Source organism: Acinonyx jubatus, chromosome C1 (assembly GCF_027475565.1).
Source record: "Acinonyx jubatus isolate Ajub_Pintada_27869175 chromosome C1, VMU_Ajub_asm_v1.0, whole genome shotgun sequence".
In the NCBI taxonomy this organism is placed as follows: domain Eukaryota; kingdom Metazoa; phylum Chordata; class Mammalia; order Carnivora; family Felidae; genus Acinonyx; species Acinonyx jubatus.
The window spans coordinates 84046877-84066630 of NC_069381.1; the positions used below are offsets into that span (position 1 = coordinate 84046877).

The 19754-nt window shown below is 35.4% G+C and overlaps 1 protein-coding gene and 2 long non-coding RNA genes across 7 annotated transcripts in view; 2 read left to right on the forward strand and 1 right to left on the reverse strand.

The window, feature by feature from the left end:
- SLC35A3 (solute carrier family 35 member A3) overlaps window positions 1-19754 on the forward strand; it is a 54640-nt gene that overhangs the window by 27602 nt on the left and 7284 nt on the right. For all 5 annotated transcript variants that reach the window (XM_053214515.1, XM_027058505.2, XM_053214517.1 and 2 more), the window contains 6 exons: window positions 2942-3146; window positions 9210-9364; window positions 9442-9564; window positions 12256-12427; window positions 15391-15509; window positions 17709-17842. In XM_053214515.1, coding sequence (XP_053070490.1) covers window positions 2942-3146; window positions 9210-9364; window positions 9442-9564; window positions 12256-12427; window positions 15391-15509; window positions 17709-17842 — 908 coding nt within the window. The remainder of the gene's footprint in view (window positions 1-2941; window positions 3147-9209; window positions 9365-9441; window positions 9565-12255; window positions 12428-15390; window positions 15510-17708; window positions 17843-19754) is intronic.
- LOC128313938 (uncharacterized) overlaps window positions 1-19754 on the reverse strand; it is a 62986-nt gene that overhangs the window by 24510 nt on the left and 18722 nt on the right. The window lies entirely within an intron of this gene.
- LOC128313939 (uncharacterized) lies at window positions 4360-7648 on the forward strand. Its single transcript, XR_008295083.1, has 2 exons — window positions 4360-6249; window positions 6280-7648. It is a non-coding gene; the product is annotated as an uncharacterized LOC128313939 (long non-coding RNA).

A 19754-nucleotide genomic window follows, 5' to 3' on the forward strand; every position in this document is an offset into this window, starting at 1 on the left:
GAGGGGCAGAGAGAGAGAATCCCAAGGAGGTTCTGCACTGCCAGCACAGAGCCCGCTTTGGGGCTCAAACTCACAAACTGTGAGATCATGACCTGAGCCAAAATCAAGAGTCAGATGCATAACCAACTGAGCCACGGAGGCACCCCTATCCTCAATCTTTGATCAACTTTGTTGATTTGTGATTTACACACAATAAGATGTATCCTTTTTAAATGTACAGTTCAGTGAGTTACAATAAGTGAATAGAATTGTATAATCATCACACAATCAAGGTACAGAATATTTCCATTATCACCAACAATTCCTTGCTATCCCTTTGCAGTCAACCTCCAACCTCAACCCCTGGCCACAGTCTGCATCTGTCACTGCAAATTACTTTTGCCCTTTTTAGAATTTCATAAAAATGGATCATGTAGTGTATACAGTTTTGTCTATAAACTTTTTTGTTTAATTTCTTTTTAAGATTCATTGATGTTTTACCATACATCAGTATTTCATTTCTTTTTATTGCTAAGTAGTATTCCATCATGGATGTACCACAGTATGTTTAGTAATTCACCTGTTAATGGGCATTTGGGTTATTTGCAGTTTTTGAATGTTATAAATGAAATTCACATGAATAATTATATACGAGCATTATTGATAAATGTTTTCAGATCTCTTGAGTATACCTAAGAGTGGAATTTCTAGGTCATTTGAAAAGATTATTATTTTTTAAAATCAACTACCAAAGTGTTATTCAAAGTGGTTGTATCACTTAATAGTCCCACTAGCAATGTAAGACCTCTGCTCTAAACCCACTCCATTGCTTGGTAGCATCAATTTAAAAATTTTTGCCATTCTAGTAGGTACATAATGGTATCTCATTGTGGTTTTAATTTGTATTTCTGTAATGACTGTGATGTTGAACATCTTTTCATGTGCCTATTAGCCATTCATTCATCTTTTTTGATGAAATGTGTATTCAAATCTTTTGCTCATGGGTTGTCTTGTACTTACTGTGTTGTAAGAGTTCTGTATATATTCTGAACACAAAGCCATTGTCAGATAGATGTGTTGAGAATATTTGCTCGCATCATGTGGTTTGCCTTTATTTTTATAGTATCTTTGGAGGAACAGTTTTAAATTAATGATATCCAATTTATCCATATTTTTCTTTTATGGTTTGTGTTTTTTGTATCTAAGAAATCTTTGCATATTCCTAAGTGTCTACATTTTTCTCTTGTTTTCTTCTTGAATATTTATAGCTTTAGCTTTTATGACAGGTCTGTGATTCATTTCTAGTTAAATATTTGGTGTGAGATAAATAAGGATAGAGATTCACTTAAAAATGGAGCTCCTGGATGGCTCAGTTGGTTGAGTGTCTGACTCTTGATATTAGTTCAGGTCATGATCTCACCTTTCATGGGATCAAACCCCATGTAGGGCTCTGTGCTGACAATGTGGAGCCTGCTTAGGATTCTCTCCCTCTCAGGTACATGCATATGAACTCTCTCTCTCAAAATAAATAAACATTTTTAAAAAATAAAAAGAATACAGTTGTCTTGTTCTAGAATTATTTGTTTTTGTTACCATTGTCAAGGTCATTTGACCAAATATGTATGGACTTAACTTCTGGACTATATTCTGTTCCATTGATCTGTACTTCTGTCCTGTGTCAATACCAGTTTTAATTATTAGAGCTTTATAGAAAGTGTGGACTTTCAGTTTAACTTCTTTATTTTTTCTTTTCAAAATTGTTTTGGTTGTCTAAGTTCTTTGTATTTCCATAGAAATTTTATTTTTAAAGTTTATTTATTTTGAGAGAGAGTGCTCATGAGTGGGGAAAGGGTAGACAGAGAGGGAGAGAGAGAATCCCATGCAGGCTCCATGCTGCCAGTGCAGAACCTGACATGGGGCTCGATCTTACAAACTGCGAGATCTGTGAGAACATGACCTGTGCTGAAATCAAGAGCTGGACACTCAACCCACTGAGCCACCCAGGTGCCCCTCCATATAAATTTTTAAATCAGCTTGTCAGTTTCTACCAAAAACCTATAGGGATTTTGCTTGGAATTGCACTGAATCTTTACATCATTTGGAAGCAAATGATAAGTGGAGGAGAAGTGAACTGACCACACATACTGCATTAAGTTCTTCCTCAAAAGAGGCTCTTGGTGGAGCATCTCCATGTTTGCAAGAGTTATGGTGGTTGATACCGTTGTTCAGATCTTCTGTATTCTTACTGGCGGGTTTTGGTGTGCATGTGTGTGTATTCTATTAATTACTGAAAAAAGTAGGTTAAAACCTCACATTATGTCTTATGGCTTTACCTGTTGTTGTTTTTTAATATGTTAGTTTTCCATGTGTTTTGAAGCTATGTCATTAGGCACATATTCATTTATAACTGGCTATATCTTACTGATGTATTGACTCTTTTATCATTATGGAATGTCCTTCTTTCATTCTAGAAATAATTCTTATGTAATTGTTTTTGCCTGATCATAATTTAGCCTCTCCAACCTCAGTCAGTTAAGTGTCTGACTTCAGCTTAGGTCATGATCTCATGGTTCATGAGTTCAAGCCCCACATCAGGTTCTCTGCTTTCAGCACAGAGCCTGCTTTGGATTCTCTGTCCTCCTGTCTCTCTGCCCCTCCCCTGTTTGTGTTCTCTCTCTGTCTCTCTCAAAATAAATAAATAAACTTAAAAAATTTTTTAGAAATTAAAAAAAAAAAGATCTGGGGTCGCTAGCCAGTTTGTCTTATTTTCTTCACCTTCCTGAGTCTTCTAGTACTTACTTTTTGTCTTTGGTCCAGGGTTTATAGTTATGATTAGCAGGAAGAAAAGGGTGGAATGCACTTACTCATTCTTGTCTGGAACCAGAAGTCTCATAATGATTTTTAATAAATGTTTCTGTATTTTCTAATTTTGTTTATTTGCCCTAATTATTTTGTTTTTCAGGCAAATGAAGATAAAACAATGTCCGCCAACCTAAAATACCTTTCCTTGGGAATTTTGGTCTTTCAGACTACCAGTTTGGTTCTAACGATGCGTTATTCTAGGACTTTAAAAGAAGAGGGACCTCGTTATCTATCTTCTACAGCAGTGGTTGTTGCTGAACTTTTGAAAATAATGGCCTGCATTTTATTAGTCTACAAAGATAGCAGTAAGTTTTTTGGTTTTCTGTTCTCAAGTCATTGCAATTTACTTGATTATTTTGGTGTTATTTACATATGATATATATATATATATATATATATATACACACATATATGTATATTGTTAACACACATTTGAACACTATTGCCTTATCTAATGTCCTACTATTACAGACATTTCAATATTTTTCATTTTCTTAAGACAATTTTAGTCTAGTAATGAAGACATTTTATTCTGATCTATATCATGATTCATGTCTTCCAGTTAATGCTGTAAATATGAAATATAGCTTCTTGCATTTATAATAATTTGAGAATAAGTAAATTCTATATAGTTCTGTAACTTTTAGAAATTTAGAGAAGTCACAATTTTTTACTAAAGTCAAGCCTTTTTATATTATTTGTTGCATTGGTTAGTCTAGTGGTGACTAATTTGATACATTTTAAGAAAAAAACAACTTTATTGAGATATAATTCATATACCATATAATTCACAGGTTTTGAAGTATAAAATTCTGTGTTCTGGGGTATATTGCATTATCCTTTGAAATTGTAGTACAGTATATTTTTACACACATATATATCATAAAATTTGCAACTTTAACCACTTTTAAGTATAATTCAGTGGCATTAATTATATTCACAATGTTGTGCAACCACTAGCACTATTTCCAAAACTTCATTCACACCAAATAGAAACTCTGTAACCATTAAATAATAATTCCCATTCCCCTTTATCTTCAGTACTTGGAAACCTCTATTCTACTTTCTGTCTCTATGAATTGGCCTGTTATAGATATTCCATCTAAGTAGAATCATACAATATTTCTCCTTTTATGTCTGGCTTATTTTAGACAATGTTTTCAAGTTTAATCCATGTTGTAACATGTATCAGAACTTTATTTCTTTTTTTTAATGTTTATTTTGAGAGAGAGAGAGAGACATACACACAACATGCACCAGTGAGGGCAGATGGGGGATGGGCAGAGAGAGAGGGAGAGAGAGAATCCCAAACAGGCTCCATGTTATCAGCGCAGAGTCCCACGCAGGGCTCAATCACACAATCTGTGAGATCATGACTTGAGCCAAAATCAAGAGTCAGATACTTAACCATGTGAGCCACCTAGGCACCCCAGAACTTTATTCCTTTTTATGACCAGATAATATTTCATTGTATACACACACACACACACACACACACACACACACACACACGTGTGTGTGTGTGTGTGTGTGTGTGTGTATAACATTGTAGCCATTAATGTATTGATGGACACTTAAGTTTTTTCCACCTTTTGGTATCGTGAATAATGCTGCAATGAATACTGAATAATTAATATTACAATAGAGGCATAAGTCTCTGCTCAAGTCCTTGCTTTCATAACTTTTGAGTATATACATTGGAGTATAATTGCTTGGTCACATGGTAATTCTGCATTTAACATTTTGAAGAGCCACCAAACTTTTCCACAGCTACTACAACATTTTGTATTCCCATTGGCAATGTCCGAGGGCTGAAAATTCTCTACATCCTTACCAACACTTGTTATTCAAAAAAAAAAAAAAAATGTATAGGGGTGCCATATGGCTCAGTCAGTTGAGTGACCACTTCTTGGTTTAGGCTTATGTCATGATCTCACAGTTGTGAGATTGAGCCCCATGTCAGGCTCTGTGCTGAAAGCACAGAATCTGCTTGGGATTTTCTCTTTCCCTCTCTCTCTGCCCCTCCCCACCCCCACATGTGTGTCCATCCTTTTTCTCAAAATAAATAAATAAAATAAAATAAAAAATGTATAGCCATTCTAGTAGGTGTGACATTGTATCTTATTATGGTTTTGATTTGATTTTCCCTAATGACTAATGACGTTGAGCGTCTTTTCATGTGCTTATTGACCATTTGTTTATCTTTAGAGAAATGTCTGTTCAAGTCTGCTGCCTATTTTTTAAATTGTTCATAAATTTAGTATACTTTTGAATCTATTATGGTGGCCAGTGTGGCTGTAGCATATTGATCAAGGATAAGAATGGAACAAAGAGAGATTGAATTGGCATTCAGAAAATGCAATGCAGCTTTGTAGGCTACAGATATGACCATAAAAGCAAAAAGGAAATAATTGAAATGTTTAAAATATGTCCCATTTTGTGCATGGAAAGACCAGTACAGTAGTCATATTGCCAGTAGAGGAGATGCAAGAATAGGTTCAAGAAATCATATATGGAAGCTATGGCACTAGTCCAGGCAAGAAGATGATGGTAGCTTAGATGACATTGGTAGAGAAGAGATGATGTTTATGCGACATTGTTCTCTGAACAGGAGGTATATGCAGAACCACCTCCAAAGGCTGAAGGAACTCAAAGACTAAAGAAAAAGGCTGACAAATCCAGCTTGATGAGGGTGTCTTTGGTAGCTGCAAGAGGAGTAGATCTCTGCAACAACCATCTCCCTTAAGGCCTGCTTTTATCGCCCTAGAGGTTGGGGAGTACATGTTAGAGGCCATCCAAGAGGAAAATGTTTAAGAATGGGTGTGTGTCATGGGACATCTGGGTGGCTCAGTTGGTTAAGCATCCAACTTCAGCTCAGGTCATGATCTCACAATTCCTGAGTTCGAGCCCCGCATCGGGCTCTGTGCTCACAGCTCAGAGCTTAGAGCCTGCTTTGGATTCTGTGTCTCCCTCTCTGTCTGCCCCATCCCCACTCATGCTCTGTCTCTCTGTCTTAAAAGTAAATAAAACATTAAAAAAAAAATTAAAAAAAAAAAAAGAATAGGTGTGTGTCAGTCATATCTCCAAGACAGATCATATCATGGACGTTATATCCTAAGGATGTACTTAAAAGTGTGATTTGTTTTTTAATGTTTATTTATTTTTGAGACAGAGAAAGACAGAGCATGAACGGGGAAGGGTCAGAGAGAGGGAGACACAGAATCCGAAGCAGGCTCCAGGCTCCGAGCTGTCAGCACAGAGCCCAATATGGAACTCAAACTCACGGAGTGTGAGATCATGACCTGAGCTGAAGTCGGATGCTTAACCGACTGAGCCACCCAGGTGTTCCAAAAGTGTGATTAAACAAAAGGAAAGAGTGTGTGTGTGTGTGTGTGTGTGTGTGTGTGTGTGTGTGTGTGTGTGTTTGTGTTGGGGGAGGCGGGTATTTACGGCAGATTGTCCAAGATGGCATTGATTCAGTTCACACAGATTTTTTTTTTAATTTTTTTTAATGCTTATTTATTTTTGAGAGAAAGAGAGAGACAGACAGAGTGAGAGTGGGGAAGGTGCAGACAGAGAGGGAGACACAGATTCTGAAGCGGGCTCCAGGCTGTCAGCCCAGAGCCCGATGTGGGGCTTGAACTCAACAAATGGTGAGATCATGACCTGAGCTGAAGTCAGACACTTAACCAGTTGAGCCACCCAGGTGCCCCGGTTCACACAGATGTTGGTTTTTTTGTTTTTTGTTTTTTAATTTTTTTAATGTTTATTTATTTTTGACAGAGAGACAGAGCATGAGCGGGGGAGGGGCAGAGAGAGAGGGAGACACAGAATCCGAAGCAGGCTCTAGGCTCTGAAGGGTCAGCACAGAGCCCAGCGCGGGGCTTGAACTCACAGATGGCAAGATCATGACCTGAGCCAAAGTCCGACACTCAGCCAACTGAGCCACCCAGGCGCCCCCACACAGATGTTTTTAAACTATAATTGACATGACTTGCTAGCAGAGTAGGTGTGTGAAGATCAAGGAAATGGAGGATACAGTCTGAGGAATAATTCCCAGGTTTTTAGGTTAAATTAAAAAAAATTTTTTTTAATTAAAAAAAAATTCTAGATAAAGATTGACATTTATGACTTTGGTACTGTGAATTATTTCAAATAAAATACAAAGAATACAAATGAACATTTTAAAACATTTTTTTAACATATATTTATTATATTATTGAGAGACAGAGACAGAGCATGAGTGCGGGAGGGGCAGAGAAAAAGGGAGACACAGAATCTGAAGCAGGCTCCAGGCTCTGAGCTGTCAGCACAGGGCCCAACGTGGGGCTCGAACTCTATAACCAGGAGATCATGACCTGAGCCAAAGTCAGACGCTCAACCGACTGAGCCACCCAGGCGCCCCACAAATGAACTTTTAAAAAATGGATGACTTGGGGTACATTAAAATGAAAAAATGCCTGTATATAAACCAAATGAGAAGATAAACCAGAGATTGAGAGAAGATATTTACATCACATGTATCCACCAATAATGAACATCCAGAACGTCAAAGAACTCACATAATTCAATAAAGAAAAGACAAGCATCTCAACAGAAAAGTGGACAAAAGATATAAATAAGCAGTCTACAGAAGAGAAACCTGGGGGCTCTTGGGTGGCTCAGTCAGTTAAGTGTCCAATTTCAGGTCAGGTTCATGAGTTCGTGCCCCACATTGAGTTCTGTGCTGACAGCTCAGAACCTGGAACATGCTTCAGATTCTCTGTTCCTCTCCTGCTTGTGCGCACATGCTCTGTCTCTGTCTCTCTCTGTCTCTGTCTCAAAAATAAATAAATAAACTTAAAAAAGAGAGAGAGAGAGAGAGAAACCTGAATGGCCAATAAATATATTAAACATTTTCTAAAATATAAATAAATATATAAAAATATATTTATATAAATATATAACAATATATAAATATAGATCAACCTTACTAGCAAGCAGAGAAATCGAATTAAAGCCATAGACGCAATTTCAATACCCTCAGATTGGCAAAAAGAAAAAGCCTAACAATACCAGGAATTGGAAGGAATAAGGAACAAGACCTTCCCTGAACTCCTGTTGAGAAAAATATGTCACAGCATTAATTATTTTAAATTTTAATATAATTTTAAAAATGTTTAAATAAGCTAATATTTTAGATTTTTTTTCTGCTAAATCTAAGAAGAAATCTTTTGGTAACTTTTAGTTACCTTTTATTTTACTATTATTATTTTAGGGTAAGGAAAGGATAAATATCACATATTAATCTTTAAACATTTTTTCCATTAAAAAAAGTTTTCATAATCAAAGTTTTCAAGTTTTATGTTAGGAGAGAAAATCAGCTATGAAGTGTCATTATTGGTAAAGTAGTAGGATCCTTAGATTTCTCCTGTCTTTAAGGGTTTATGTATCTCTTAAAGTTCTTTGGACATTTTTTTTTGTGATTAGTACTGTAGGCTGGGTAGCTTGAAGTCCATTTCCAACCCCTTTCTCCCTTTGTTGTTTCTAATATGGAGACTATGAAAGAAAAGACGACATTGCCCAGCTCCCTTGCTGCAGGGGGTAGCTGTGCAACAAAATCCTGGTCTGTGACAGCAAAAGAAGATGCCCACTAGGTCACTGTATCCTCCTGTTCTTTCTTGCTGCCTAAAAACAAGAACCAGACACAATTGCGGTGATCATGTGGTGACCTTGTTGCAATAATCATGTAGACAATAGATGAGAAGCATGAAGGTAAAAAGCCAATATAAATGGAGAGTGAGCTTAGGACCCTGATGTCATCCCTGAGCTGCTTTGGACCTGGCCCTGGCCCTTTGAGGATGAGACAGGTCCCTTTGAGGTTGAGCCAGTATTCACTGGGTTTTCTGTTGTTTGCAGCCAAACCCACTCCTTAGTTGTTTTACTGTCTTTTTATGATTAAAGTCTTCACAATTATTAATTGGCTTGAATGGCTGGTGATAAAATGGAATGCACAAAATACAAGTTTTTATAATGTTGCTACTATAGAGTAAGAATACTTAGCTAAAAAATTAATACTTTGAGCGTTTGGTTATCATAAATATATATGTGCAGATATGTATGTGTACATATATGTAAATACATGTAATCAATTTGCTTATGTTTCCTAATGAAAGAGTATAAGGATAATGTTCTTAATATGCTATGTTATAATATTTAACTTTTGAAAAATTAGTATCATTAAAGGTATATTTCAGACCTAAAAGTATCTTAACATGTAGGCCTGTTTCCATTTTTTATAGGTGAGAGAACTGAGGCCTTGAGAGAGAGTATGTAACTTATTCAGAGTTACTTAATTATTGGTTTTACCCATTTCATGTGTTTTCTAGAATGTAGTCTAAGAGCACTGAATCGAATACTGCATGATGAAATACTTAATAAACCTATGGAAACTCTGAAACTTGCTATTCCATCAGGGATATATACTCTTCAGAATAATTTACTTTATGTGGCACTATCAAATCTGGATGCAGCCACTTATCAGGTACTTAAAATATATTTCTAGTAGTTCTTTTAAGAAGCAAATAAACAAACAATAATATTAGCTCTTTTCTTTTTCAGGTCACATATCAGTTGAAAATTCTTACAACAGCATTATTTTCTGTGTCTATGCTTAGTAAAAAATTAGGTGTGTACCAGTGGCTCTCCCTAGTAATTTTGATGACAGGAGTTGCTTTTGTACAGGTAACTATTCAAGATAAGTACACCTTTCATTTTTATCACAGTTTCAAAACCTTATTGTGCATGGAGGATACATTTGTTATTTGTTGAAGCGAGTAAATTTTTATTCTCACAACTGACATATTTTGAGGGCTTCCTTTGAGTAAGATACTACATCGGGACTGCAACTAATGAGAAATAAAAGTCTTATATAAGTTATTTTACTTATTAATCTTATACTCTGTAGGTCCATCAGTGTTGTTGCAAATGGTAAGATTTCATTCTTTTCTGTACCTGAGTAATGTTCAATTGTATTTATATACCATATGATTTCACTCATCTGTGGCATTTAAGAAACAAAGCAAAGAAAAAAAAGAGACAAACCAAAAACAGACTCCTAACTATACAGAATAAACTGATAGTTACCAGAGAGGAGACAGGTGAGGGGGATGGGTGAAATAGGTGTAGGGGATTAAGAGTACACTCCTCTTAATGAGTTCTGAGTAATGTACAGAATTGTTAAGTTACTATATTGAACACCTGAAACTAATATAACACTGTATGTTAATTATACTGGAATTTAAACAAGGGAATGAATGAATGAATGAATGAATGAATGAATGAATGAATGAATGAATGAAATTTTCAAAATTAAAATAAGTAAAAATCAAATTATCTGACACAAATCTAGTTAGGGAAATAAAATCGTACATAAAACAACACTGATTTTTACTGGATGTCTGGAGCTTTTGAGATTATTTTATTAAAACAATTTTTTTAAGTTTTACTGATTTATTTGAGACAGAGAGAGAGAGAGAGAGAGAGAGAGAGAGAGAGAGAGAGAATCCCAAGCAGGCTCCACACCAGCAGCGCAGAGCCTGATGCAGGGCTCAAACTCACAAACCATGAGCCAAAGTCAGACACTTAACCAGCTGAGCCATCCAGGCGCTCTGCATTTGAGGTTATTAATTACTCCCTTCTTATTGTTCATCAGCTTCCCTGATACCATTCTTTCCTGGTTCTTCTCATCTTCCTAATAATTCTTTATTGGGCTCCTTTCTGGGGTCCTTTTCCTTGATATTGGGGTTGCTGGTAGGCTTGTTATTTACCTTAAATTATGTCCTTATTTTTGGAGACTTCATTCTGTAGGTTTTTATTAACACATATATGCTCATAGTTCCTTGGTCTGTGTCTCACCCATAATTTCAGATTTGTACATCTAAAAACCTGTTGGACATCTTAGTTCATTTATTCAATAGGCTTTATAAACTGAGCATATCCAAAACTAAACTTTACCTTTTCCTCCACCGAAACTATTCTTGCTTGTATTTTTTTCCCTCATTATTTACTCTGCCTGGGAGTTGTCTTAACTCTTCCTTCTGCCTGTACATCTATTCAGTCACTAAGACTTTGCTATTGCTGCTTTGTAATGCTTCTTGATTCTGTCCTTCTCTGTCTCTTCCCCAGTTCATGTCGTCTTGTTTCTCATGTGATCATTTGCCTCCTGATTTTTTTTACTTCAGTCTTATCCATCCCTCAAAATTCAAACTCCAGTAGTCACCACTATGGTTTATCTAAAAACAAATCCAATCATGCCAATTTCCTGCCATCCAGAGCCCTCCTCCCCAATTACTTTCTCCAGGGGTGCTATGTCTATCTTGAATAAATATTTCTGTTATTTATTTTTTTAAAATGTTTATTTATTTATTTTGAGAGAGCAAGTGAGCAGAGGAGGTGCAGAGAGAGGGAGAGAGAAAGAATCCCAAGCAGGCTTCATACTGTCAGTACAGAGCCCAGAGCAGGGCTTGAATCCACAAACCATGAGATCATGACCTGAGGCAAAACCAAGAGTAGGACTTAACCAACTGAGCCACCCAGATACCCCTAGTTAATATATTTTAAAATGGGTGTTACAAAATATAACTGCCATTTCAAACCCATATTTTCATAGATATTGCTAAGGATAAGCTAAAGTAGGTATTACATTGTAAAAAGTGAGGTGTTTTAAATTAAAATATCACGGGGTCTCTGGGTGGCTCAGTTGGTTGAGTGTCCAACTTCAGCTCAGGTCATGATCTCACAGTACATGAGTTAGAGCCCTGCGTTGGTCTCTGTGCTGACAGTTCAGGGCCTGGGGCCTGCTTTGGATTCTGTCTCCCTCTCTCTCTGCCCCTCCCATCTCTCTCTCTCTCTCTCTCTCTCTCTCTCTCTCTCTCTCTCAAAAATAAATAAATATTAAAAATTTTTTAATTAAAATATCAAGTAAGAGTTCAGGTGGAACACAGATTTAACAAAAGCCATGAAGATAATTTCAGGAACACTGAACTATGGGATAAAGCCCACAGTGGTTAACATGATACCATATGGGACTTCCATAATAACCAACAGCTCCAGAATCATTTTTGCTGCTCCAACAGTTCACACTTTGAATTTCTACAACTGAACTGCTTATAGAAGCTGTTTTGTGCATCTGTGCATTTACTCATTCTCTTTCTCTTTTTTAGGGAATTTTTTGAAATTGTAAGTTGTAACAGTAATATCACTATGGGAAAAAAATAAAATGATTCTAAGATTTTCTTTCAAAAGCTCTCCTCTGCAATCCCCAAGAATGGTATTGGTTGCATTTTTATCTTAAGGTCTGAGAGTGCACTCTAAATATGTACTTTGTAAAATATCATAAGAATAAACTACAGTTTTGTTTTTCTTTTTGTTCAGTGGCCCTCAGATTCTCAGGAGCTTGATTCTAAGGAACTTTCAGCTGGCTCTCAATTTGTAGGCCTCATGGCAGTTCTCACAGCATGTTTTTCAAGTGGCTTTGCTGGGGTTTACTTTGAGAAAATCTTGAAAGAAACCAAACAATCAGTTTGGATAAGAAACATTCAACTTGGTAAGTTTTAAATGCTTTCTAAAGTTATCTTTTTTTCATAATATTTTTTAATGTTAGACTTAAAGATTACTATATATCTTTAAATAAATAAGCCTCCCATAAAATCTCACTGATACAAATGTCTGGCAAGGGGCACCTGGGTGGCTCAGTTGGTTAAGCATCCGACTCTTGATTTTGGTTCAGGTCATGATCTCATCATAGTTGAGATGGAGCCCTAGAGTTCTCCGTGCTGGCCATGGGAGCCTGCTTAAGATTCTCTCTCTCCCTCTCTTTGTATCCCTCCCCCCCAGAAACAATGTATTTAAAAAACAAACAACACCAAAAAGCATTGTGTTTTAAATGAATGCCTGTTATTCAAGAATATGTAATTTGAGGTCTGTGACATAAGGGTATATATAGCCTATTTCTGTCCTCACTATTTGAAGACTTAAGAACTTTATTCTTGGTTGCTCCAATTCTCAGAGAAGATGTTACAAATAACATACTCTCTTCCTGGGGGGATAAGGAGATTAAGATACTTGACAAATGTCAATTATATGATATAGTGTTATCAACTATAGTCACCATATTATATTTCAAATCCTCAAGACGTGCACTTTAAATAGCTTACACAATTTTACTTGTCAATTTTACCTCAATAAAGCTGAAAGAGAAAAAAAAGAAACTTAATAGAGGAAGTTTGAAATGATGAAACTTTCATCTTTGTTTTAAAATATTATTTTTTTTATCTTTTAAAATATTTATTTTATTATCTTTTTATTTCAAAATATTTTGTTTTAGCTTTTAAATTCTGTAACATTTTTTTACCTGAAGGTAAATAGTTTATAACAAACAAAAAGACCTCACATACTTAAGGATTTCATTTGAACAAATATTTAAACTATTACAGTATTATAGCGTTTAATTTCTCATACAAAAATTCCAGATATAGTATTCCAGGTATATATTAATTTTGGAAAATGCTACATGTGAGAGACAGCTTCATTGCAAATCAACCATTCTATTTCAAGTCTCTGTTCTTGTGACTTTGGAGCTCATGTTTGAAAACTGTTTTTTGTTTTGTTTTGTTTTTTTGTCTACATCAACTTAACAAATTTACCGTGTCTCTCCTGGTAGCAGTCAGGCCCTCCACAGTGAATGTCTGTACTCCTAATGGCCTATATTTTAAGTCAAACATTCCCAAACAACCTCTAAGCCTTAGTCCATTTTTCCAGCTGTTTTCCAGTAATGTGGTAACAAACTGAACCTTTATATTTATCACAGGATTTGTTTGTTTCTCTGCAAAATTTTATAAATGTATCAAGTTTTCTGTTTTTTGTTTTATGTTTTTTAAGAGTATTCAAAGTAGGGGCATGTGGGTGGCTCAGTAGGTTAAGCATCGGACTCTTGATTTTGGCTCAGGTCATGATCTCACGGTTCGTGAGTTCGAGCCTGCATTGGGCCCTCTGCTGTCAGCACAGCCTGCTTCAGATCCTCTGTTTCCCTTCTCTCTTAATAGCATTTCTCAAGTATCAAACTATCAACAATTAGCAAATTGATAAGGTCCAACATTAGCCAGACAGTGAAGAAATAGGAACTCTTATTACCTATGGTTGCCAGGAGTATAGATTGATATAACCTTATTGGATCTCAATTTGGGGGTGTTTAACAAAATTTTATATAAATGCTTTGATGCAAAAATTCCACTTCTGAATAAGAATTTATCCTATAAGTATACTTACACAAGAGCACAAAGATAGATCAAGGTTATTCATTTTAGCATTGGTTACAATTGTAAAAAATAGACATGTAGAATATTGCTTAAATAAATTGTCCGTATGATTAAATAGTGCAGTGATTAGGATCATGGAGTCCAGAGCCACACTGCCTGGATTCAAATCCTGAGTCCATCACTTACCAGCAGTGTGAGCTCAGACAAGTTTAACTTCTCTGTGTATCAGTTTCTTCATCCATAAAATGGGCATAGGAGTATCTGCGTAATAGGGTTGTTGTAAGTTAGCATACATAAAGCACTTAGAACAATTTGTGGAACATCATGTTATGTATGTATTTCATATTATTATCATCATCCATAAATGGAATATTGTACAACTGATAGAATGCTGTAGATCTGTATATACTGACATGTATATAACCTGTATTGGATACCTTTTTTCCTAATTAGCAAGTGTTGTTTTATAATTAAAAAATAGAAACCTAATTAATGCTTTCATAAGTGTTTCTTTTTGTATTTTTTATTTTTGTAACTTTGTAAATTTGTATCACTGTCATGTTCAAAATTAGACATCTTAAAATGATTGATGTATACCTGGAACTAATATAACACTGTATGTTAACTATATTGGAATTAAAATTAAAAACTTAATTAAAAAATGAATTGGCATAAATAAAATTAAAAGAACATTTCATATCCTTTCAGTTCCTTTCCATCATGGAATACTTCAAGTAGTTATGTCTTTATAAAAACATTGCTTCATTCTGCACTCTGACTACATATCTTACCAGACTACTCCTGATAAATGGCCTCTATAGGTTTCCATTTCTTTCTTTATAGTTTGTGTGTGTATAGTTTCTTTGTGTGTGTGTGTGTGTGTGTGTGTGTGTATGAATATATAAGAATATAGAGCTAGCAATAGGAAGATATGAGACATAATGAATATGCCAAAAGTGAGCATTTTCCAGATATTTGAATGAGACAGCCATGTGGTCATGTAATTTAAACATTATAGTTTTTAGTGTTCCAGAGTTGGTAATCTCTGTTCTTTTTTATATTGTCTTTGTCTTACAGTTATAATATAGTACAAAGTATAATTTTGTTAAGTTTATATAAATACCCAAGTAAAAGATTTTTAAAGTAGTCAAATTTTATCAAAAAGGAAAAGCTAAATATAAAATTTAGAATACCAGTGGAAAAATATCTCTCCAGACAAATGACACATGCCATAAAATTTACTTTTTTATAGGTTTCTTTGGGAGTATATTTGGATTAATGGGTGTCTACATTTATGATGGAGAATTGGTGTCAAAGAATGGATTTTTTCAGGGATATAACCGACTGACTTGGATAGTTGTTATTCTTCAGGTAAAGCATTTAAAGTCTTATATTTAATGCTAATAAACTTTATTTTAATATAGAGAATCAGAGTAGCTACTGATGTATGATGGGAGGGAAAAAGATCCCTCCTGTTAGTGCTCTCATTATATCTAGTTTATTCTGGGAAGTTAAAATAGAACTGGTCTTAATGCCACAATGAAAACTTACTTTGAAAAGGTCATAAATGAACTTTATGGTATTTAAATTTGACATAATGAAAATGCAAGTTTAAGAATTAAAGAGTTGAAGTTAGAGGTAAATATAACTTCTGATTTTTTTTTACAGTTCTTGTTGTTGTATATGTTGTATATGATCAGCTCATTAAGGCTCAAAAGCAGATCTAGATATTTAAATCTGTAGCAGGTACATATTAAAATATTCCTATCAAATTATCTCAGTTCATAATTTGAAATTGTTCAAGGGTTGAGTAATTTCATCATCAAAAGAAGAAAACAACTTGATAACGCTGGAGGATACAAAAGTTAAGATACGAGTCACTGCCTTCACAAAGCCTTTCTTTAAGAGGTATTTGAAGCTGTAGGAGCAAGCTCTCTTACAGAAATTGTGTGAAGGTGGCAAATTGTGGTTGTGTTTTGAAAGCAGGAAATATACTTCTATTTTTAAGATAGGAGAAGAGACCAGGATAAATGAAAATTCAGAGGAAATATAAAATAGAGATAGGGTAAGTCAGAAGAGTTTGTATGATGGCTTTTATCCTAGCAGAAGGAAGCCCTCTTCCTATAAGACTTGAGTTAAATAAAGAAGGTTTGGTATAGTTGGTATGATTCCATAGGAACTGAATAGATGATTGACTACATTGCCAGGAGGTAAAGGGACTCAAACATCAATTTGTAGTGAGCTCAATTGGCATAATTTGTGACTCTCACTAATAATAAGCTTCTGTCTTGTGAGGAAGTTATTAATGTGGGTAACCCAGATTTAGGAGTTTATAACTAGAGTTTGGCAGAAAACAAAACTATGTTGTATGGTAAAACCTCATTATTTAAGCAGGTACAATTTGGAATTTGAGAGGGATTTGGCAGAAAGTTCTTTCTACAATCTTTTCAGGAAGAAAAATCTGACAGCAATAAAAAGGGGATTGAAGGGCGAGGAGCTAGAGGAAAAAAAGCCAAGTTAGGAGCCTATTGAAAGACTAGTAAAATAACTTAAATTACACTTTATTTTTACCTCAAAAGTAAGAACATTTCATTGATCCAAGTGACAGTCTTCCCACATTTGTCTGAACAAGTGATGCTTAATTACTAAACTGGTTGAGGATAGATGTTTTATTCACAGTACAGTTAAACTAATATAACAAACTGCAGATTATGCTGGTAGTTACTTCAGGTAGCTTTTGTAATAAAAGGGCTATTGAACAAAAGTCTATGGTCATAAGAGATGATTTTTTTTATTTATTATTATTTTTTTAACATTTATTTATTTTTGAGACAGAGAGAGACAGAGTATGAATGGGGGAGGGTCAGAGAGAGGGAGACACAGAATCTGAAACAGGCTCCGGGCTCTGAGCTGTCAGCACAGAGCCCGACGCGGGGCTCAAACTCACGGACCATGAAATCATGACCTGAGCTGAAGTCAGCCGCTTAACCGACTGAGCCACCCAGGCGCCCCAAGAGATGTTTAATAAAAATCACTTATTGGGTCACCTGGGTGGCTCAGTTAAGCGTCCAACTCTTGATTTCTGCTCAGGTCATAATCTCACAGTTCATGAGTTCAAGCCCCATGTTGGGCTCTGCACTGGGGCCTGGTTGGGATTCTCTCTCTCTCCCTTTCTCTCTGCCCCTCCCCTGCTCTCTCTCTCAAAATAAATAAATAAACATTAAAAAAAAATTTAAGGGATGCCTGGTTGGCTCAGTCGAGCCTCTGACTTCTGTCCATGATCTCACGGTTCATGGATTTGAGCCCCATGTCAGCCTTTGCACTGACAGTGAGGAGCCTGCTTCGGATTCTCTGTCTCCCTCTCTCTCCCTGCTCCTTCCCTGCTCGCTGTCTTTCTCTCTCTCAACAATAAATAAACATTAGTTTTTTTTAATTAAAAAAATAAAATCACTTATTACAATGGGATTAAATTTATAGGACAAAAGTCTAAAGTTTTATTGAATAATGAGATTGTTTGGGAAAGCAATTTTATATATGTTTGTTTAAAATAATCTTTTAAAACTTTTGCAGGCACTTGGAGGCCTTGTAATAGCTGCTGTTATTAAATATGCAGATAATATTTTAAAAGGATTTGCAACCTCTTTATCCATAATATTATCAACACTGATATCCTATTTTTGGCTGCAAGATTTTGTGCCAACCAGGTAATATATTTTTTTCTATTGCTTTAAGTCTCCAAAATATATAGAAAAGTAAGAATTCTTAATAAGATCTGGTATGAAAAATCTTGTTTTATTACAACTTTTGAAGGATCATGGAAATACCGTAAAAGATCCTTTTAACTATCTTTTAAAAAAAGATTGCAAACTAAATGCATAAAAGAAAATCTTCCACTGGAAAGTTTTTTATACAAATTTGGCTAGCCAGAATTTGCCCAACAGATTAAAAAATTTTTTCCAAACTCTTCTCCAAAGTAAAAAGTCATATAAAAAAGTTAGTAAGTCATATAAAGTCATAAAATAAGTCATATAATGGATTTGTATGTGTGGAATTTATGTAGATAAAGCCAGGAGAGTAAATGACATTCTTGAATAGTTAACATAAAGAATGTGGCGCAAGAGAAAACTCTTTTCGTTGGTGGCAGGAAGATGTGGTTGGTTGGGAAGGGAATTGCAAGGGAAGGCAGAAGACCCAGGATGTTTGGTGTCGTGGATGCCAAGGGAGGAGACAGAATTAGGAAGAATGAAGTATGATAAATACAGATGGTATTGAAGGTCCTATCATTTTTAAAATTTATAATCATAATTATAATCATAATTTTAATTTCTAATTCCGGAGTAATGAGATTATATTTTAATGGATTCCAGGATACTATACTTGGTTTTCCTCTAACTTCACTCCACTCTTCATCTTCTCAATTTCTAAACTTTGGAATCTGAAGGCTCTGCCCTTGGACCTCTTATTTACACTCACTCCCTTAGGTGATCTCTATTCTCAAGGCTTTAAATACCATCTATATGCTAATAACTTTCACATTTTAATTTGAATTCCAAGCTTGTATATATAATTGCCTATTTGACATTTTCACTTGAATGTCTACTACATAATTCATTCCCTGCCCCTATAAGGGTTTCCCAATTTAGTACATGGTAGCATCTCCATTCTTCCAGTTGCTTAGGCCAAAATCTTCCTTGACTTATAGGAACACAGTTTATCCACAGTAACCTAAGAGAAGGCAGAGTCTATGGATATGGATGTATAGACAGACTTAAAAAGGAAAGTTAAAACGTATGGAAGTTCTTTACCTCCTGAGTGAAGTAAGAAGTAAGGTCATCAGCTTCTCTTTACCCTTCTCTCATACATCATTCTAATCTAGAAAGAAAGCCTGTCAACTCTTCCTTTTTGGTATCTCCAGGGTCAACCATTTCTCACAACTTCATTGCTACCATCCTGGTCCAAGACACACTCATTTATCATCTTGATTAAGGAAATAATCTGTTGATGTATCTTCTTGCTTCTTCTCTTGGGCTGTGTTCCTACAATTTTCTCCATTCAGCAAACAGACTGATTATTTTCTATGTAAATTAGATCATATGACTCCTCTGTTCAGAAATCCTCTGCTTTCCATGTCATCTAAAAGTTGTCATCATTAATGACCTATTTGATGTGGCCCTCAGCTACCTTTCTGTCCTCATCTGATAATCTGATACTACTTTCCTCTTAATCACTTTTTTTTTTTTTTTAAGTTACAGTAATCTCTTGGCCATGGGCTTTGATTTGTCCTTCAGTCATCTTGGAATACTCATCCCCTATGTATTCACATGACTAACTTTTTCACATCCTCAGGTCTCGGTTCAAATGTTACTTTATCAGGAGACCTCCCAAAATAAAAGGGCACCCCCCTCCATTCTATCATTCTTTCCTCCTTTCTTCAGAAGATTTATTACCATCTTATAAGCAAGGCCAGAGGTTGGCCTATAAGAGGTACTCCTTGTGTCTGAATGAATGTTCAAGATCTTAAAATTTTAATACAGCTAGTAAAATTCATTTGCGTCACTAGAGTGAGATAGGATTATGGGTGGAATTTGGCAGGAGAAAAATATAATATGCCCTTTA